This window comes from Rhinolophus sinicus, linkage group LG02 (genome assembly GCF_036562045.2).
Source record: "Rhinolophus sinicus isolate RSC01 linkage group LG02, ASM3656204v1, whole genome shotgun sequence".
NCBI lineage: Eukaryota > Metazoa > Chordata > Mammalia > Chiroptera > Rhinolophidae > Rhinolophus > Rhinolophus sinicus.
The window spans coordinates 186963171-186985937 of record NC_133752.1 but is presented as its reverse complement, the minus strand read 5'-3'; the positions used below and the strand labels follow the sequence as shown (position 1 = coordinate 186985937).

Genomic DNA, 22767 nt, shown 5'->3' with positions numbered 1-22767 from the left:
TACAGTATTGAAAAATCATTTATAATAAATTAGCTTAATAAAGTTGAGCTCAGAAAATATTTTCTTGATGAAAATTTATCAATATCAGTATAATTCAGATGAAAATGTCTGCTCTTAAAACCCTGTGGCAGATACTGAAAAAAAAAAAATAGCACGTTAAGGAGCATGAACACAGGAGTCTCACAAGAATGTAGGTAAATAGGCATAAAGAACAATACTCAACCTGAGTTGTTCAGAAAGAAATAAAAAGAAAATAAGGAGGCACATCTCTGAAAGTATCAAAAATTTTAAATAAGGATAATCTCCAATGTTGGTGTGTAAATGGTAAACTTGACAGTCTCATACTTCTCTGACGTTCGTGTTAACTGGTACAATGTTTTTGGTGAGCAATTTGGCAACAATATTGAGAGCCATCTAAAACGTCCAGTCACTTGGCTACAGAAGCCAATTCCTAGAAATTATACTATGCAAATAGTCAAAAAGACAGAAAAGTCTGTATTAAAAGCATGAGCAATTTTTTTAAAAAACCAAGGAAAAACACATAAATAACCTAAAATATACCTTTACCTAGCTTAGGCTGGGACATGATGAACATTTCTGTTCTCCCTAGAACTTGCTGCATTGTGTTTTATTTTTTTTCTTTCCTGCTTCTTTAAATTTCAGCGTTTCAGCCAACCTGGACTAGATGTCAAAGACCTATGTTCTAGAATCAAGTCAAAAACTTACTGGCTATGACTGAGCAAACCACTCAACTCTTTTTTTTTTTTTTTAAATTTTATTTTATTAAATTTATTGGGGTGACAATTGTTAGTAAAATTACATAGATTTCAGGTGTACAATTCTGTATTACATCATCTATAAATCCCATTGTGTGTTCATCACCCAGAGTCAGTTCTCCTTCCATCACCATATATTCGATCCCCCTTACCCTCATCTCCCACCCTCCACCCCCCCCCCGCCCCCGTTACCCTCTGGCAACCACTAAACTATTGTCTGTGTCTATGACCACTCAACTCTTGGATTCATTTTTCTTCATTTGTAAAATGGTCATTTTATGGGGCTATTGCAATGATCATATTAATTAATTCAAAAAATATTCACTGAATACCTAATTTGTGCTAGCTAGACACTGGGGATAGAAAAATTAAACTCTTGTCTGTGAGTCTGGGTGAAGAGAAAAACAGAGATGAGAGAGGCCAAGTTCAATAAGAAGAGAGAAATGCAGAGATACAGATGGGCAGAAAGAAGCCTGCCCAGCCAAGGGGCATGAAAAAGCAGGGCTGGTCAGGGAAGCCTTCTGGAAGAAGCAGTAAGTGAGCTGACCTGAGATGGGAACCAGACGGCAGGGAAGGTGGGATGAAGTCAGGGGACAGGATGGAGAAGGTAGTGGGCACGGTGGCTGCCACAGGGGTCCTTGTTGGGTGTGGTGAGTGGAGCCAAGATGCTGTTTGACAACCCAGTCGTCCTGTTTAAGCTTCAAGACAGTCTTTAAACGGAGGGTAATAACAGTTCTACCTTGAAAAGTGGTTGGGAGGATGATACGAAAGGAACGCGACAGAGGCTAAGAGCTCAGAAAACACAGCTGCAGGAGCCTCACAGCAAAGGCTGCCCTGGGCTGCTCAGGTGGGAGGGCTGGTGGCAGGTGGGCAGGCGGGGAGGCCTGGGGCGATTCTGTTCCCCAGGGCTGTGCTGCGGCAAGCAGGCAAGGAGGCCCTCTCTGCTCGGAAGATGTATCAGAGCAAAGACAACTGCATCACTGGGACCTTGCAAAGCACACGCCAGGGGACAACACAGCTCCAGACAGGAGGAGGCACTTGAGCTGGTCTTGAAGAGATGGTCAGTGTTTTAAAAACAACTTATTTTTATTTTTATTATTTGTTTATACAAAAGTAATACATGTCCTTTTTTTTTTTTTTTTTAGTTTGGAAAATATAAAGAAAATAGAAATCTCTGAAAATCCAAGCCCCTTTCAACAGAGAGAATGATTGTTGTTTTATCCTATTTACCTCATCTTTGTTCAGTGTCCTCTTTCACACCCGAGCACACACAGACCCCTCGCTTAAAACAAGTGAGGGCCACACAGCACATCTGGCTTGTAACCTGTCTCATTCCTCTTTACAAGGACAGATCAGACTTTGAGAGGAAGACACTGAGGGAGAGGGTGCTCCAAGGGAGGAAGCAGCATGAGGAAACTCATGATGGAGGGAACCTGGGGCCCCGGGAACAACGCAAGTGGTCCACTTGGCTGAAGCCAGAAACGTTTCTCGTTCTGGGATTCCAGCACAGTGTCTCCACTCAGGTGATACCTGTCTCTAGGTGTCAGATTGTTTTTCCCAACTGAACTTTGTTATGGCTCGTTTCTGATACCAGTGAATGGAGAGAGGCCTGGCTGTGAGGGCAGGAAGACGTGGGTTTGAATCCCAGCTCAGCCCCTAACTGTGTGGGAGCCTGAGCAGTCACTTGACCCACCCAAGGGTCCTGAGGGTCCTTATCTCAAAGAATCATAACTTATATCGCAAAGGTGGTTTGAGGATTAAATATACAAATACATGTTAAAACTAGAAGCATTTTTAAAAGAATACCATAACAAGAATTAGAGCATTGATGGACCAAGTACTTATGCCAGGCCCTGGGGGTCACCTTCCATACGGTATCTCACTTTATTCCTCCCAATAGTGCTCTGAAGACATTTCCTATCCCTACTTGATAAATAAGGAAACAGAGGTGGGGCAAGTCTGAATAACTTGCACGAGGCCATGTAGCCAGTGAGTGGAGACTGGGGCTTCCTCGGCACTTGACATATGGTGGCTATTGCCAGTATTTAGACAAGAACCCCAGTGCCAACAGGGACCCTCCAGCTCAGTCATCAAACCGATGCCTCCCACCACTAGTGACGTCATGCCAGGATCTGAATGCCTGGTCTTTCCCCCCAAAAGGTGTGTGTGTTACACTCAGGCCTGATCTTCATATCTGATAGCTCTCAATCCTAATCCACCTGAAATGCTGGTTACTCATTCATCTAATATTTATTATCTACCATGTTCCAGCCCTATGCCAGGGCCTAAAGGGTGAAAAAGCAAACCAGACATGGTCTCTGCTCTCTTGAGCTCAAATTATCAGCAAATAAAATGTAGGTTCTGGGCTAGAGCTGTGAACGGCAGGTTCACGGTCTATCGCAGCACTCCGTGTGGGATACAAGCCCAGCCTTGGGATCTGAAGGAAGAGCAGGAACCACTGAGGCAATGCGGACAGAACACCGTTCAGGTGGATGGCAATAGCCACAGTCGATAGAGGTGTTAGGAATTGGTCCTGCCTGATGCCTTTTCATTTTAACAAGCAGAAAGGCCTCCATGCAAATCAGATTCATTCCTAAAGCAGAATTTCAGGCCAGCAAGATTCCTGCAGCCATTCACAGGGCACGCTGGGCCATCCACCCTCAGTACCCAGGCTGCTTGTCCTACCTAAGCCCGAGAGTAGCGGTCTGCTGCGAAACCTCCAGCCAAGACACTGCCCGGTGCCTGGTCTTCTCCGTGCCACTCTGCTCTGCTCCCACTTTGCAGTGATGGCTCCCAACACACCTCAGGGAATCTCCGTCCAATTCCCAGTGGTGAGCCACTCTGCTCACCTCTCTGGATCCATCTCCCCATATAAATTCTGGGGCCAAATTTCCAGGCTTGAATCCTGGCTCTGCCACTTGCTCACTGTGTGACCTTGAATGACCTTTCAGTGCCTTAGTTACCTTATCTGTAAACTGGGGCTAATAACAGTCCCTGGCACTGGCACTGAACCCCTCCTGGCGCACAAGGTACCTACTAAGTGCTCCCTATGACTATAATAGCTCTCACTCTGGAGAGATGGTGCGCCTGGATCGCTGTCCTACCCACGGGGCTGCGTTCAGCAAGCCCAGTTTCTGGGGCAGGGTTACTGGCTCCTCTCCTGTGCTCCCACAGCGCCCTGGCTGATTCCTAACAAAGTCCTTATCGTGGGGTGTAGTCTCTGCTCACTGACCAGTGCATTTGCCTTGCTTGTTTGTAAGCTCTGTGGGGCACAGACCACGCTCACCATTTCGTCTCCAGTGTCCACACACATAGTAGGGGCTCATGAAGTATTGATAGAATGAACGAATGGCGAAGATAACACCACAATTACATGCGGAGCCTACGCATCTGATTTCAGTGAGCATAGAAAATAACAATATTGCCAGGAATGTTTATTGAAGGCTTGGTGCTGTGCTAAGCTCTTTACGTTATTGCATTGAATTGTCACAGTTGCCCGAGACAGTGAATGATTGAATCCATATGAAACATCAAATACAGTGCATGATGTATACTTAGTGCCTAATCAATGTTAGTCCTAATTATTAGTATTATCCTCTTTTACAGAGGAAGAAACTGAGGCTCAGAGAAGTGAAACGATTTGTCTGAGGTCACCCAGTCAGGGGTGGCATTAGGGGAGGGACCCAAGCTAGTTGACATCCAAACCTCCCCGACCCCAACCATGTATAAGCCTCACTCTCTCTTCAAACCTGGAGCACTGGACTGGAGATTTTAGGGAACATGTTATCTGCCTAATCATTTCTTCTCTACCTCTATGCTGACTGGATTCACAATATTTGGGATCCTCTTCTAAAATACTTCCTGCCTGCAGCCAGTGTGGCAGAGTTTAATACTGAGGGAGAAAGTTTCTAAATTAATTACTTCTTTTCAAATCCCAGAAAAGGTTCAAGTTCATTCAAGTCTTGAGTTTCACTTTAAAGTTTTAATTCTATTTCCTTTCATTATACTATCCTGGCTGCACCTGGACAGACCTCACCTGTTGGGAACACGGGGCTGCCAAACATTTCATTTCCCCTTATCTACCTCCTTCCCAGCCCCTGCAAAGGGCACCAGCCGATGATCAGGGTGCCTGGGCCCAGGCCTTTGGCAGTGGGCATCAGCCCCTGGCAGCAAACCCTTCTCCCCGTGGGAACAGGGCTACGTCCTAAACAAAACTGCGATGTCAGCAGCTTTGCCCTGAGGCGGTCCCACACCTGCGTCCTTCTACCTCTTCTGGGTGAATTCCTTCATAGCCTTGGAGAAGGAAAGAGCCTTTCTAACTTTGATATAAAACCCAAAGCCATAAAAGAAAATATTGATAAATTTTACTACCTAAAAACCCCAAAGCTTCTATGCAAGAGAAAAACATGCCATAATGACCCCAAAATAATGACCCACTTGGGAAAATTGCAATCATAGCACAGAGAGTCACCTCATCTCCCCACCACTGAAAGAGCTCCACTAAACCCAGGAGGAAAAAAGACCAAGGACCAAGAAAAACAATACGCAAAGCACATGACACACAGATGGAAAAAATACAAATGTTCCTGAAATGTGCAAAGATGATGCATCTCAATCAGTGAGGGTGGAAAACACTAAAATACCATTTCTCACATATCAGATAGGCAAAAATCTAAACCACAGCCACACATCTCTGCTGTGAAGCTGTGGAACACAGGTGCCCTCATATCTTGCAGGAGTGTGAGATGATGCCTCCCCATATGGAAGGTTGTCTGGCAGAATCTACTGAAATCCCACATGTCCTTTATCCAGCAATGCCACGTCCTACAGCTACACCTGGACACATAGGAAAGGACCACACACAAGGTTATTCATTACACCTTGTCTGTAACAGCAAAGATTTAGAGACAGCCCAGCGTTCACCTGGTTCACTAAATGATGATACATGCTCACAATGGAATACTACACAGCTGTGAAAAAGGAGTAAAACCAAAAACAGAATGAAGAGGCTCTCTTCTGTGTTCTTCCTGATATGGAGCATTCCAGGGCTTGTCATTAAGTGAAAAGAACAAGTCACAGCACAATGCATATGCCTTTTTGTGTAAAAAAGTCATATATTTGAATTTTTCATTTGCATAAAGAAAGAAAATACTGGAGGGATATACAACGAATACTGGACATATTGAAAGAAAACACAATAAATGAATAGAAGTGCTTACCACTAGGGAGGCTGAGATGGGACCAAGACTTCTCAATGAGTACTTTTAAAGCATTTTGATTTTTGAACCTATGAATGTATCATCTATTCAAAAATACTCTAATTGATTTTAGAGACTTGATTGGCGAGGGAGCATCTGAAGGAAGAATCTATTCAAACGGGTAAGTGGTCCTGGAGCGCCAGAAACCAAAAGCCAAATACAAATGCTCATAATCTGGCCTGGCTTCACAGTATTTTGCTTCCCTAATATCCATTTACCTAATAAACGCTGAGCACCTACTATGTACCAGGCCCTGCCATGCTAAGTGCTAGTGAGACACAACTGACATGCTGCCTTCCCTCGGGAAGTTATGGCCCGTGGAGGGACTGAGTGGAGCTGCAGAGGGGCCTGGCAATGTGCTCCACAAAAGGAGAGGACATAGACACTCGGGGCGGTAAGGGCAGCTGTGATGGCAGAGGAGTCTGGGGGCGGGGGGGGTCGTCTTAAATCAGAACTAAGCACTGGGCGTCATCAGCCAGCCAGCAGTCTTGCCCCTTGGTTTCCGGGCGGGACTGAAACTGCAGCACATACCCCACGAGGACGATCCAGTGTTTAAAGGCATCATGGGAGGACTCTCTGTGGAACTCGCCCTGGAATTCCCACTGTCCTTGCTCTAAGAGCCCTCTGCACCCCTTTCTGCTGCTGGTGGGGGCTTTTGGCCACAGTGTGATGGGAATATGAAACAGTTTAACTGTATTTCCTCTTCTTTGGAATCCCTTCTTATGAAGTTATAAAACTCCAAATTGGCTAATAAACGGACATGCAGAGTGAACTGAGTGGATTAACAGAAATATGGAACTTCCACATATATAGCCCTGAAAAGCAATAAGATTTTAATATGACAACGATGAGTTACATTAGCTTGTAACCCACAGTGACCGCACCTCTATGTCCTCATGCCACTGAATTCCAACTTTTCCCTTCCCTGTGCTATGAGCAGCCTCTGTCACCACTAGACAGGAACAGCCATGATGATTTAGCTGGTGAAGGTAAAGGCAGAAGGCGCCATTGTGAGCGAGGCAGGCAGGACAGGAGGAGAGTGGCAGCTGTGAGAAGCATCAGAGAGTAGGGGGAACAGGACACAGTATGGACTGTCATGGGAGAAACACACACACACACACACACACACACACACACACACACACAGTCTAAGAACTATTGGAGATGAAAAGAAGACTCTGGACTCCCACCTAGGTTAGAGGATAGAGGCTGGAGTCGTTTGATTTATCTATTAAAGAAACAGTGACTTGAAGGCTAGAGGACTTGGGAACATCAGGGTTACATTTAACTTGTTCTGTTTCCCAAGGAGGACAACAGGAATCCCAAGGAACCGCACTGGGGTCCTGCTCTTTGGACCCAACCTATCACCCCAGTCTCTCCAATGCTCTACATCCCACTAACACCGCCCTGGCTTATAGCCTTGTCACCTCACCTGGACCAGGTGGAAGCCCCCAAAGTGTCCTCCTGGCTTGTATCCACTTGCAGAGAACCTGCACATTACCTTTCTGAAAACGCCACTTAGATTTGTCACTCCTCCAGCCAGCTCCTTCAGTGACCCTTTGGCTATGAAATTCTAAACCCCTTGTTTGTAATTTAAGTCCCTCAACAAGCTAGCCCAAACTTCCCTTCCAGCCCTGTTTCCCATGATTCTTCAACCTCTCTCTGCTCAAGCCAATCTGGAAAACTCTCCAAGCTCAAAACCTGCCCGGTGGCTTTCTGCCTCTCAGCCCTTTACCGTCACCACTTAAAGGAACCACAAGGATCCTTTGAGGCCCAACGCAAATGCCACCTCCTCCAAGATGCCTTGCCCAGTCACCATCCAACCCTGTGACGTCTCCCGAACTTTAACATGCGTTCTAATCACGTAGGGGTCTTGTTACAATGCAAACCATGTTTCAGTGGGTCTGGAGTGGGCCCGAGATTCCGCATTTCTAACAAGCTTCCAGTGAGATCGTGCTGGAGGCCAGGACCACACTTGGTGTGGCAAGGTGGAACAGCTTACCTCATTCAGATGGAATTGATCACATATGGCCTTGTATCATTAACATTCAAGCATGGGCCTCAGCTTCCCTTCTAGACTGAAAATTCCTGGAGAGCAGGGGCTCACAGAGGAGACTATGGAGTAGGAATAGAGCCAGCTGTAAAAATCAAACAGCTCTAAGCTTGGGTCTTAACTCTACCACTTATCGCTATGACACTGAATAAGTCCCAGAACCTCTGAATCTCAATTTCCTCATTTGTAAATGGGGGTACAAACTATCTCCCTTCGGAGGATTAAAGGAAACAGTGGCTATAATTATGCCTAGCATACTGCCTGATGCTGAATATATTTTAATTTTGGCTCCCTGCTCTTACCTTCCTTGTGTAACTTTGGGCTTTCCCCAGAGTCTTGTATGTAGTAAGTGCTCAGGGAAACTTGTGAGCCCAATGCCAGCAGGAACTTCTATCTGTACAATTCTGTTCTGAGCTTTCCTTTCTGGATATGGTGCTCGGATCAGTCATGGACCTGATAGTGGTTTACAGCCACAGTCGTCCTCTGTGTTGGTGACTATGCCATCAGAAACATAAAAACCTACTGACATCTGCCAGGGAGAAAATGCAGTTTGTTCAGGTTGCACATGAGAACTGATGAGACCCACTGACATAAATAACCCATCCACTCACGTTCAGGCTCTCCACTCATCGGGCATTTAGAGTTTGACCTCGCTGGTCCAGGGTTTTCTCCTGATCTGCATTCCATCAGAATGTCCCATGCCCCATTTCCTCATGACCACTGAAGCCCTAGTTAACCAATTAAATCACTCTTCCAGGCTGCTAAAAAGGATGTAACAGGAAGAGCACTAAATAGAAATCAGAAGACCTGGGTAGTAGTTCTGATTCTAGCACGACCTAAGAATATGATTTTGAAGAAATAACTTCCCTTCTCTGAGCCTCAGTTTCCTCATCTGTAAAATAGGAGAGTGGGCCATGACGATCTATAAGAAATCTCATAGTCTTTGATACCAGGCTAACAAACTGATGATTCTCCCATACCATTCATTTTAACCAAGACCCCTGATGCTAATGTCCATCTCTCACTCAGGCCAGTAGAAAAAGTCTTTTTCAGCAGGTGGAAGTTTGATCTCTCTCGAATCACCCTGGGAAGGCATTTTTACCTGCCTGGCAAGTCTCAGCAATGCCAAATACTGACATCATACAGAATATGTTCTCTGACCACAGTGGAATTACAATAGAAAACAATAACAGGAACATAACTGAGAAATTACAAAAGGTTTGGAAATTAAGCAATAGATTTCTAAATAGACCAGAGGTAAAATAAAACATCATAATAGAAATTGGAAAATAAGTTTAACTGAATGATAATGAAACTATGACATCAGAAAAATCATGGGATAGTTAAGCAGTGCTTAGAGGAAAATTCGTAACTTTAAATGCTTATCTTAGAAAAGGTTGAAAATCAGTGAACTAAGTGTTATTATAACTCAAAAGCTAGAAAAAGACAACTAAATTCAAAGAAAGAAAGAGGAAGGAAGGGGACAACAATATAAATAACAGCAAAAATAAATGAAATAGAAAAGAGAGATATAAATTGAGAAAAACAACACAGACAAAACTTGGACCTATGAAAAGACTAACAGAATTGACAAATTCTGGCAAGACTGATTAAGAAAAACACAGAAAACATAAATTGCCAATATCAGAAATGAAAGGAGAACATCACTACAGATGCTAAAAACATGACAAAAAATAATAAAAGGAAAATTTAAACAATGTCATGTAGATAAATTTGAAAATTTAGATGAAATCAATTCCTTAAAAATAACAACTTGCTAAAAGTATAACACAAGAAAGGAAAAATATGAATAATCCTATTGCATTTAAAAAATTTAATCCATTATTAAAAACTTTTTCTCAAAGAAAAATACAAACCCAGAGGACTTCAGTGCTGAATTCTTCCCAATAATTGAGAAGTAAATAATGCCAATCTTACACAAACTCTTCAGAAGAAATTAAAAAAAAGAAACTTCCCACCTCTTTTTTATGAGGCCTATATAATTGTGACAAGGACATTGTAAGAAAGGAAAATCATAAGCCAATAAAGTCTCATGAACATAGATACCAAAATTCTTGGCAAAATAGTAGTCAACCTAACCTACCAAAGAAATAGATTTTTTTGAAAAAGATAATACTTCTCACCAAGTGCAGTTTATTCCAGAAAGATTGGTTTAACATTCAAAATTAAATAAATATAATGCACAACATTAACAGAATAAAAGAGAAAAACATGACCATCTCAATAGATGCAGAAAAATCATCAGATAAAGTTCAATACCCATTCAAGAAAAAAATCTCTCAGCAAACCAGGGATTTGATCATGAGTAGCTACATACATACATACATACTCAGTGGTGAAACATTAAACACTTTTCACCCTTAGATAGAGAACAAGAAAAAGACGTCTATAGCACCACTTCAACTCAATATTGCACTAGAGGTCTCAGCCAGTGCACTAAAGCACAGAAAAGAAAAAAATTATAAAGACTATGAAAGAAGATGGAAAACTAGCATTATTCTCAGGTGACAAGACTATATTCATAGAAAAGTTTTAAAAAAGCAAACTCATAATAAGTAAATTTAACAAAGTGACTAGACACAAAATCACTATCTAAAGAATCAGTTGCATTTCGCATGCTAGCAACTAACCATTAGGAAAAAATGTTAAAATAAAACTACTTACAATAGCACTGAAAAACATCAATTACCTAGGAATAACTCTAATGAAAATAAATCTAATAAAACCTCTACACTGAAACCTACAAACACTGCTGAGAGAAATTAAAGGCCGTTTAATATGGAGGTCTAATGTCACATACATAGATTGGAAATTTGATGTTGGTAAGATGTCAATTCTTCCCAGATTTATTGTAGAGTCAATATGATCCCAATCAAAATCCTCACAGGTTTAGTGTGCATGTGAAAATTGACAAGCTGATTCTGAAATCTGTAGGGAAATGTTAAGAACTTAAATTAACCGAACAATCTTGAAGAAGAAGAGGTTTTATGCCACCAGATATCACAACTTACTATAAAAGTGAAGTAATAAAGACTGTGGTATTGACCCCAAAACAGACAAGTGGTTCAGAATAAAGGTCAAGATAGAGGTCCACATGTATATTATCTCCTGATTTATGACCAGTGGGTGAAAAATATTCCTTTCAACAAAAGGTGTTCTATCAGTCAAAAATTAAAAATAAAAACAGAACAATGACTCCTCCTTTATATCATATACAAAAATTCCAGATGGACTGCTGATATAAAAGTAAAGAGTAAAATAATAAAACTTCTAGATAATAACATGAAAAATATCTTTATGACCTGAAGGTAGGTAAATATTTCTTAATAGGACACAAAAAGCACTAACTATAAAAGAAAAACATTGATAAAGTGGACTTCATTAGAATTAAGAACTGTTTGTCAAAAGATATCACTAATACGACGTAAAGGTAGGCCACAAACTGAGAGAAGATGCTTGCAATACTTTCATCTGGCAGGCATCGCCTATTCAGAATATAAAAACAACTCTTACAGATCATTAAGGAAAAGACAATCAGCACAGACTAGGGAGACTAGACTTTGGGTGGTGAACCCACCATACAATACACAGATGCTGCATTATAGAATTGTACACTTGAATCCTATATAATGTTATTAACCAATAAACTTAATAAATTACAAAAAAACACAAACTGACAGGCAAAAGACCTGAACAGGTTGTTCACAAAAGAACGTCCAGAAGAACATTCAGAGCACCAATCCTTCTCAAACTCATCCAAAAAATGGAAGAGGAGGGAACACTTCCAAACTCATGCTACGAGGCCAGCACTACCCTCATGCCAAAGCCAGACAATGACAGTACAAGAAAAGAAAACTATAGATCAATACCCCTTATGAATGCCGGTACAAAAACCCTCAACAAAATACTAGCAAATGAAATTCAACAGTGTGATAAAAGGATTATACACCATGACCAGAAGGGATTTTTTTATTCCCTGAAAGAAAGGCTGGTTCAACATATAAAGATCAATTGATGTAATACACCATATTAACAGAATATCCACACGATCATCTCAACTGAGGGAGATAAAGCATTTGACAAAATTCAACACTGTTTCATGATAAAAACACTCAACAAAATAGGAAAAGAAGAAAAGGTTAACATAACAAAAGTCTTTATGAATAACCCACGGCAAATACCATACTCAATGGTGAAAGACTGAAAGCTTTTTCTCTAAGATCAGGAACAAGACAAGAATGCTCACTTTTACCACTTCTATTCAACATAGTACTGGGAGGCCTAGTCAGAGCAATTAGACAAGAAGATTACCCACACAAAAAATACCTGTTGGAACTAAGAAACACATTCAGCAAAGTTGCAGGATACAACTCAACACACAAAAAGTAGCTGTATTTCTCTACACTAACAATGAATAATCCAAAAAGGAAATAAAACAATTCTATTTACAATAGCATCTAAAAGAATAAAATACTTAGGAATAACCAAGGAAGCAAAAGACTTGTTCAGTGAAAACTACAAAATGTTGCTGAAAGAAATTAAAGAAGACACCAATAAATGGAAAGACATCCTATGTTCATGGATTGCAAAACTTAACATTTTTAAGATGTCAATATGACCCAAAGTGATCTACATATTCAATGCAATCCCTATCAAAATCCCAATACCATTTTTTTTGCAGAAATAGAAAAATCTATCCTAAAATTCATATGGAATTTCAAGGGACCCTGAGTAGCCAAAACAATCTTGAAAAAGAAGAACAAAGTTGGAGGTTTCACATTTCCTGATTTCAAAACTTAATACAAAGCGACAGTAATCAAAATAGTTTGGTACTGGCATAAACAGATATATAGACCAATAGAACAGAATAGAGAGACTAGAAATAAACCCTTGCTTACATGGTTAAATGATTTTTGACAAGGGTGTCAAAACCATTCAATAGGGAAAGGACAGTCTTTTCAACAAACGGTGTTGGGAAAATTGAATATCCATATCCAAAAGAATGAATTTGGACCCTGACTTTATACCACATACAGAAATTAACTCAAAATAGATAAAAACTTAAATATAAGAGACAAAACTATAAAACTCTTGGGATAAAACAGAGAAAAGTCTGCATGATATTGGATTTGGCAATGATTTCTTGGATGTGACACCAAAAGCATAGGTAACAAAAGAACTATAGATTAACTCAACTCCATCAAAATTAAAAAACTCCTGTGCATCAAAGGCACAATAACAAACTAAAAGGCAACCAATGGAATGGAAGAAAATAATTGCAAGTCATATATCTGATAATGGCTTAATATGCAGAATATACAAAGAACTCCTACAATTAAACAACAAAAAATAAACAATTTGGTTAAAAAATGGGCAAAAACCTGAACAGGTATTTCTCCAAAGAAGATATACAAGTGATCAATAAAAACATGGAAAGATGCTCAACATCACAAATCACTAGGGAAATATAAATCAAAACCATGGGACATCACTTTATACCCATTAGGATGGCTGTTATCAATGAAGCAAAAAATAAGCATTGGCAAAAATGTGGAGAAATTGGAATTCTTGTGCATTTCTGGTAGAAATGTAAAATGGTGCAGCTGTTACACAAAACAGTATGGCAATTCTTCAAAATACTAAACATAGAATTACCATATGATCCAGCAATTCTTCCTCTGGGTATATATTCAAAATAATCAAAAGCAGGAACTTGAACAGATATTTGTACACCCTTGGTCACAGCAGCATTATTCTCAAAAACCAAAAAGTGAAAACAACCCAAATGTCTATAAATGGATGAATGGATAAACAAAATGTGGTATATACATGCAAGGGAATGTCATTCAGGTTTAAAAAGGAAGGAAATTCTGACAGATGCTACAACATAGACGAGCCTTGAAGATATTATGATAAGTGAAATAAGCCAGTCACACAGGGAAAAATACTGTGTGATTCCAATTATATGAGCTGCTTAGAGTAGTCAGTTCCTAATAGTAGTTGCCAGGAACTAGGAGGAAAGGGAATGGGGAGTTATTGTTCAGTAGGTGCAGAGTTTCAGTTTGGGAAGATGAAAAAAGTTCTGTAGACGGATGGTGGCGATGGTTGCACAACCCGTGAATGTCCTTAATGCTATTGAACTCTATACTCTAAATGGTAAAAATAGTATACGTTTTAGGCTATGTATATTTTACTACAATAAAACTGAAAAAAGAATGCTCAGAGATGCTTAAGAAATAGTAAAAAATTTGAAACAATTTAAAAATTTATCAACATTTAAATGGATATGTAAAGTGTGGTAGATGCATACAATGGAATACTATATGTACATCAATGAAAAAGAGAGAACTACTGCTACATACACAGCACGGATAAATAAATCTCTCATACATCGTGTTGGGTGAAAAAAAGCTACTTACAGAAGAATACAGAGTCTATGAGTCCATTTATAGGTTTCAGGAACAAGCAAAAGAAACTACAGTGTTAAAGCCAGACGGTAGTTACTGACCGGGATGAGGCAGGAGGGAGCCTCCTGGGGTGCTAGCCATGTTCTACCCCTTTGCTGGGTGGTGGTTACCCAGGTGGATACAAAATGTAAAAAAAAAAAAAAAAATCATCAACCCACTCACATAAGGTTTTATGTACTTTATGTCCAGTTTATATAAATTTTATTTAAAAAAGCAAAATAGTGATGATAGAACAACTATGACAGGAAGAGATGAAAGGATGCCGGAAGCTGTTCAGCATGTCAAACAGCCTTGGGGATTATGGCGCAGGTGTCCCAAGGCCATGCTTTGAGAGAATAGAACTAAGATGCACTTTACCAAGCAAGGGAGAAAGACACTTCTGTCCCTGCTGGAAATGACACTTATAATAAGCTGCCCCCGTTTTGTAGTTCCTAAGAGGCAAATAAGAGTCCCAAGTAGTCTTCTGCTCTTAATACCAGGCCCCCAGGAACCCCCTTCTGACACAACCCAGGGGAGGGCGTGAACACAGCAGTTTATAGCCTTCCATTAACTCCAAATCTTTCTAGTCCAAGATCCATGAGAAATTTCTACTTTCCAAAAGCAAGGACCTCTGTGATTTTAAAACAACCATCCATGACACACTACTTTGAACCCATATCTACAGTGACAGAGAGAATGGCCTTTTGCACTCGGGGTCCACGTTTCCCCCCCAATGGAAGCATCACTGTAACAGGTTCTTTGGGGAGTCAGACAATATGAATGTGTACACAGCAAGTTTTTGCAGTGGCCTCAGTTTCCATGTCCACCTGACTGTGTTGGACTCCCTACTACAGAATATTACAGGGAGGGCCTAGGGGAGGTATTTCGGAAATGCCTCAGGAGTCTCTGGTTCCAGGTGACTCGCCCCCGCCTAGCACTCTAAATGCACTAGTCCTCCCATCGGGAACCTGGCCATGTTTAGGATGTCATGGAAGAAGGAGTTTCAAGCACTTACTTTCATCATTAGAAACATTCCCCAGAGATGTGTGGCTGGAATAACGTTTGTTTTCACTTTCGTTGAGACATCTTTCAATCCAGCTCTCTGAAAAAAAAAAGAAAGAAACTCATAAAATTGCAGAATCGCTGTTGGTGTTTGTAAAGACACAAGAACACCATAAACACATTAGATTTAAATGCCCATCAGCTTTCATCTACGATCTGCCCTGACTGGAAATAGTTATAAGAAGGTCCACGTGAACCATTCGCTGAGTAGTTTGGAGGCAAAATGGTAATTTGAAGCCCCCTTGAGTATTTCTTAGTCAAATTCTACTAATTCTGGAGTAGTCATTGCCCAATAGCACAAACTGAGGATTATCTTTCTTCAAAAGGAAGATAATGGTCCTGAGAAATAGTTTGTAAAACATAATTTGATCAACTGAATCACTGGTGGTGGTTTGCAGACTTGTAAATTAGCAGCAGGACCCTTCCTTCCAACAAAACCTAAAAGAACAGCAGATAAAACCCAGTGGCCTCTGGCTGACGGGAAGGAGAGCAGGGAACCTTGCAGCTCACCGCCCTTTGCCCAGTGACCCATTAAGGGGCTCTTCCAAGCACGGACCAAATGCTGTGCAGGAGATAGCAAAAACTCTACAACAGCTATGCAGTACTTTTAAAATCCAAAAGACTATGGTTTTGAAAATCCACTTTCGAAGGCTACAAATTTACATTCCATGATGCAGAATAATGTTCATTCCATCCCCTAGACCATCTGCTGTTTGTTCGTTTGTTCGTTCGTTCGTTCGTTCGTTCATTCATTGATTCATTCACCATCAGTTAGGTACAGTCCATTTTGCTATAATGCTTGTTTTGAAAATAAGAGTATGTCCCAATGCAAGTAAAATGGTAGGGAACAATGTGAGCATAAACTTTGTGTTTGCTTATGCTTGAAGAATCTGTAAGAAGTATGAGGTGAATGCAGAAAACTGCATATAGCTGAACTGAGCCCCACAGCAACATGCAAAATTTCCACATGCTCACACCTCAAATGTCTACCAGTTACTTCCGTTGACCACGTGTTACAAGCCACACCTGCCCAAATAACCCATGCTCTACCACTTCACAATAACTCTTGAGTTGCAGCCCTTCCGACGTCCATTTCCAAAAGCAAACGTCAGGTCTTTTGCAACGTGAAGTGTCATATTTATCCTATTTGTGTATCTCTGAGACATTGAACATGGGCAAAACTGGGCTATCATTCTTACTTTTTTTTTTTAATGTGTCCCTGAGAAAGTTTTTGAGTGTTGTGCCCCTAGCTTATTTTTCCAGTAAACTCCGTAGTTTTTACTGTGCAATGTTGCAGAAGGGTCGTGATTTTTAGGAATGTCCCGGGGGTGTTATAGTAGAACTGACTATCATGATGGCTATGTGCTTTTGCACGGTACAGTCTCCTGTTACCGTTTGTATAATATGGGAACTGGCATTTACTGGACACCTATTTTAACCTGCCAGGCCCTTTACATATGTTACCTCATTGAATTCTGACAACTCTCAGAAGTGAAGATTTTAATCTCCATTTTTCCTAGAAAGCAACTGAAGCTTAGAGAGATTAAGTAATGTTACCCCTTGTAATTCAAAGAGCCAAGGACAAGGTCGTTAGTTAACACTGTACTAATATGTTGTAAAAAGTAAGCTAAGTGGAGAGTGGGGAGAGCAAACTCAGACAGCAGGGAGAAATGTTGGGATTTTGTTTTGTATGTTAGGTTCCAACCAACTGCTCTTTTAAAAGCTGCTTCTAAAATCGTAAATAAGCAGTGTGTGTTGGGGGGGAAATATCCAAGGGGAGGAACAGGAGCCAGCTTTCTAAGAGAATATGAAAATCTGGTATTTCTGAGGAAACATTGAACAGCAGAGAAATTCAAAACATTGAAATGCTACTACCCTTTCCAAATATCGAATGCACACTCTAGAAACAAATGGCTTGTAATGTTTTCAGAGCTGTGATGGCACACGGTGGGTGTTTGTCACCACATCATATCCCCAAGCACATGTGAATACAAATCTCCAGAATTCTTTGCAGGACTCTCCAGAATGTCTCCACGCAGATCTTCTAATCCCTTCGATCCTGGCATGCCTTCCCTGGCAACAGTCATGGCTGACTTTGGATGGCATCTACTGAAATTTGCAGCCTCTTCTTCCGCCAAACCATACCACCCAAAGCCACTTCTACTGTTCTGGGACAGCTCCTGGTCTTCCGAGCTAGGCATTCACACCTCCTTACTCCACATGGATGTGGGCACACACGACCACACACTTTCCACCCCCAGCCCCTTCAGCAGAAACAGGGACACTAAGAGAAACACTCTCTCACCCATTTGCCTGTGTCAGTGTTAAAACTGGAGTCCTTAAAACGTCCTATTCTTAAAAGTGAGAAGCCCCAGTGGTTGGTAGGGCATCCTATGAAGACCTCGTGGCAATATCCTGGAGACTAGCTGGTCTAAACACTGAGGCAGGGCAACACCTACCCACAAGAGTTCAAGTGAAGTAAGTTTCATGGCTGTGCCTCTCCTCCACACTGCCCAACACTACAGAGAGATGAAAGCAAGGTTACAAGAAGGGAGAGAGGACTGAAGTGCCATTAGAAAAACAGAGAAGAAATCTCACCAAGGAACCCTTTCCCCTCCCCACTGCACCCACTCAGGTCTCTCTGATCCCATGATCTATGCCTGTAGCCACTCTGCTACCCAGCTCTGCTCTCTAGGGCAACAGAGAATAAGTCTGATCTCTCTTGCACATGACAGATATAGGAATACAGCCATCATGCCTCCATTTTCCTGGTCAAAGTACCCTACTTTGTTTCAGTTCTTTCTTGGAAGAAATTGTTCCCCCTTCTTTGCCGTCCAATTCACCTGCTTCTGGCTATCTTCTAGTTAATCAATGTCTATTTGAACATGTGGCACCCAGGATGGACTCTCGGAAGGTCCAGACGGTGGTCTGAGCAGTGCCAAGAATGGCAGAACCATCACCTCTATTGTTCTGGACCCTTAGAGTTCTCAGAGTGTTCAAAGGCTTTGCATTCCAGCGTGCATGGATGGGGTGCTCTTAAATATGCAAACAGGTCATGGGCGTTGGATCCACAGATACTCTTTGACCCTTGTCTTCTTCCCTAGCACAACCCTCAACAGTGACATCTGTAACATGTGTCCCATCACTTAGGTTGCTCCACATGATTGGAAGTCCCCTATTTAGGTCACCTGCAGTAAATTTATACACTGCAAAACTATGAACAACGGATTTTGGTCTTGCAAAGGTCAAGAATTACTCAACCAGAACGACATGTATACTGAAGTTGTAATAACACACTGTGCTCATCTATCTTATTTAGTTGTAGATTATGTGATTTAATAACAAAGGCCACCATATATTGAGCCAGAATGGACCAGGCATTATGTAAATGCATTCTATACACCATCATACTTAATCCTCATAACCACCCTATGAAGTGGGTGCTATTAACATGCACACTTTAGCGATGGCAGAACCAAGGCTCAGAAAGATGACGTGACCTGTTCACAGTCACCTGGATAGTAAGAGGCAGGCCCAGCGTTCAAACCCAGGTCATAACCACAGGTCAGTCCCCAAGTGTCAACTGAGCTCTCCTTCTCCTATGTCCCACACAGTCTGCAGAACTCGGTGGCACTCTTACAACACTGACATCTGCCGGGCAATAGAACTTTTGCTGAAACTCTACTTACGTATTACAAGTTTTGCTAAATTCATTTACATATTTCTCTGCCATCCTTTTTGATACACAACCGGCTGTTCCGTTTAGAATTTAAACATATTAAGAATGGAGTCCATTCTGTTCTATTTCTTTTGACGCTCCACTAGGGCCTGGTGTAAAGCTTCTCCTATAGTCTGGTCTCAATAAATGTTACATTATTGACACCTGTGACATCAAAGCAGCACAGCATACAGATAGATACGTCTGCACATCTGTAAAATTTCCAAATCGTTTTCTTTCTTAACACCTAGGCATGAAAAAGGATAACACATCAAAGGCTATTTTCTAAATAAAGAAAGCAAAATTCAACATGTATTTTGTGCCTTCCAGATACAAGAGGCTGTGGGAAAGAGAAGCTGTGATATAGCCATGAATGAGATGGGCTTATGCCCTTTCACTGCCGACTAGAAAACAAGGCAGGTGCTACTCCCTGAGCTCATGAGTGCAAGGACCCTGTTGTCTTTGTTCACCATCTCATACCCAGTGGCTGGTACTACGCCTGGCCCCATAGATGTCGCAGAATAAATAGGTGATGTCGAATACATTACTTTTTTCCCAAAAAACCACATTAAGTTCCTGCTGTGTGCCAGGTACTGCACGAGGTATTTTCACATATGTGGTTTAAGTGAAACCTCAGAACAGTATTATGTGGTATGTTTTAAAATATTTATAGAAACGAAAATTAAGGCTTGAAGCAACAGTTCTAACACAAGGCAGACTGATCAAGGCTGTAACATCGGCACTTTTGAGACACAGGAGGACAGCTCAGTTCACAGCTGGATAATTGCCGGCTCCCAACACAAAAATCACCTGACCTTTTGGTAAGGCATGAGCTTACGCTAAGTGCCCAAAAGGATTTACCGACAGCTGTGAGTGTAGGCTCCTGGGCCACAAAGCACCCCTTCACCTGACTCCTCTGGGATCAAGGGCAGGAAGCAGGATAATGCCTGTGGGTCCATTCACTTTATGAAGAGTTTCACCCACGCTCCTTAGAGGCAGGTCTTCATGTCTCCCCACTTTGGATTGGAGATTTACAGCCCCCAATTTGAAGTGACTGTCTCCAGTGAGGTTAGGCAGAGCCATAAATGGTTATCGGGTTTTCTAGGAGGCTTGGTTCCCTTTGCAGCAGCAAAGAACAACCAGGAAGTCGCTGTATCAGGGACATGGCATGTCCAAGGCGGTCCAGGCCTCAGAGCAGTTCTTCACGAACACGCATTGGTCCGACAGAAGGAGCCGACTAAGATGATTATCCAAAGTCATGTAATCCTTGAAGGTTACAGAGCACATGACATGGAGAAGCTGATCTGAGCTTTACAGTCCACCTCACGACACTGAAATTCACCCCACTTTACAGATAAGAAAACTGGGGTTTAGAACATGGCAGTGGCTTGGGTAAGGTCGTACAGTTTGAAGGATTAAAGTCTGAATTTGAACCCAAATCTCCAGTCTCCAAAGCCTTTACTTCTTCTTGCTGCCCCATATTGGGCACAGACCAGTGGTTCTCCCTTAGATTACCCATCCCTCCCCATCCATCCATTCATGCATTTTCCAAATAATTATCAAGTGCCTGCAACGTCAAGTTCCAACAGAAGAGATGGACAAATACTCTTTAACAGGAAGCCAATGTTCTCTCTGGTGGATCAGGGTCTCAGGACCTGAAAATACCTTGTTTGTTTATGTATTATTTGCATTATTTCATAAAAATGTAAGTTCTAACAACCTCATGTATCTTGTTCAATGCTAATTCCCCAAGAGCTGGGAACGGTGTCAGGCACAGAGCTGGTGGTGATGGTGGTGAGGAAGTAAAGTGAAGGAACAGAGAATGGTGGACGGGGATCCTCCCCCAGGGAGGCCTCTGAGAAGAAAGAGCATTGGAGCAGAGACTGAATGCACTGAGGGAGCGACGCCCCCAAAGGTTCAGAGCAGGGACCACAAAGGCGCTGAGCAGGGATCCTGGGTGACCTGTTTAAGGCCTGGTGTGGAGTGACCAAGAGGGAGACAGGACAAGATGAAAGAGAAGACAGAGGCGGGCCAGGAAGAATGTGGGCTTTGCAGGGGGAACAACTAGATTTCAAATCCAAGCTCTGCCACTTACTAGCTGGGATGGTTCCTGAACCTTCCTAAAACCCTACCTCCCAGGTTCTCCAAAGATGAACTGAAATGATACAGGTGAAGCGCTTCAAATGCCTGGCTTTGTGGACCATGGAAAGGTAAGGAAAGCGTGGTGTCTGGCCCCGCCAGGAGCTCACAGCCGAGGGAGAGGAACAGACAGCAGTGGTGATGTCTGGCATTAATTGAGCGTCCCCCCAGTCACCCCGCTTGCTTCACATGCCGCATCCTCCCAGTAACAGACTTTAACAACTCTGATTTGTGAGGAGGAAACGGAAACGCAGAGAAGTTAGGGAACGTCGCCCAGCTAGCTGGTCACCGAGCTGGGTCAGGTCTGTCTCCCTCCAAAGCCAGTTTGCACTCACTGTGGCCCACTGCCTCAAGAAGCCAGCAGGTAACCAGGGTACATGCGTTATTATAATAAGGTCTGTAGGGACACAGAGAAGAGAGCTTCCAGCTTGGCCGAGGTGTTTCACACAGGAGGTGCCATTTTAGCTCATCCTTAAAAGATGCTGCATCTGCGAGACCAAGGAGGAAAGAAGGGCAGTTTGGGGCAAGGGGATCACTATCATGGACAAAGGCAAAAAGGGGGTTCTGGGAAAGGTGAAGAGTTCATGGGCCCATAACCCAAGGAGACAGGTGGGAGAGCCCCCTGGGAGCAGTCTGCAAACGCCTCACCCACCAGGCCAAAGCCTGCAGGCAGCTGGGAACTAGCCGTGATTTTTAAGCAGTGGGGGAGTAACCAAAGAGCTTTGTTTCTGAGGAACTGGGTGAGAACAGGGAGTTCTTGACTTATGCAATACCTGAAGAAAACGCTGCCTGACTTATAACGTGTCACCGGGTTTTAATAGAAGGCGTTATTCATACTCATTCTATCAACAGCCTTTCAGGGCAGTGTGCTGGAGCCTATTTTAGGAACTCACAGCTTTAGAAATGCTACCTAAAAGAGTTGACATGCAACCCTCACAGCCACCAAGGGAGGACCAGACCCCAGGTTCCTCTGGGGGTGCCAGAGCACACCCCAATCTCCCTTCCCCTGGGCTCTGCTCATTACCAGTGGATTCACGCCAACGTGGCTTGCTTCTGTCTCCCATGGCACCAGGATATGCTTTCCTCTTGGTCATTCTCTCTCAGCCCCTTTTTCTCTCTCCTCTGGACTCCCTGCGGTGGTGACACACAGGATCTTGTGGAAAGTCTGGGCCCCAGAAAGCACACAGCTGTGGCCTCTCCAGGGGAGAATACAGGTCAGTGGTTGCCATGGCGACACCACAGGCCCTGCCCCAGGGGCAGCCCCAACCTGCCCCTGCTTTTATTCCTTCCCTGG

General features: G+C 42.4%; 1 protein-coding gene across 4 annotated transcripts in view; it reads right to left on the bottom strand.

The window, feature by feature from the left end:
* The window catches only part of RFX4 (regulatory factor X4), a 137401-nt gene that overhangs the window by 95743 nt on the left and 18891 nt on the right, over positions 1–22767 (bottom strand). For 3 of the 4 annotated variants that reach the window (XM_019728443.2, XM_019728445.2, XM_019728444.2), the window contains exon 2: positions 15570–15656. In XM_019728443.2, coding sequence (XP_019584002.1) covers positions 15570–15656 — 87 coding nt within the window. Of the gene's footprint in view, positions 1–15569; positions 15657–18075; positions 18136–22767 lie in introns of all 4 variants that reach the window. The other variant, XM_074326253.1, reaches the window with a different exon arrangement.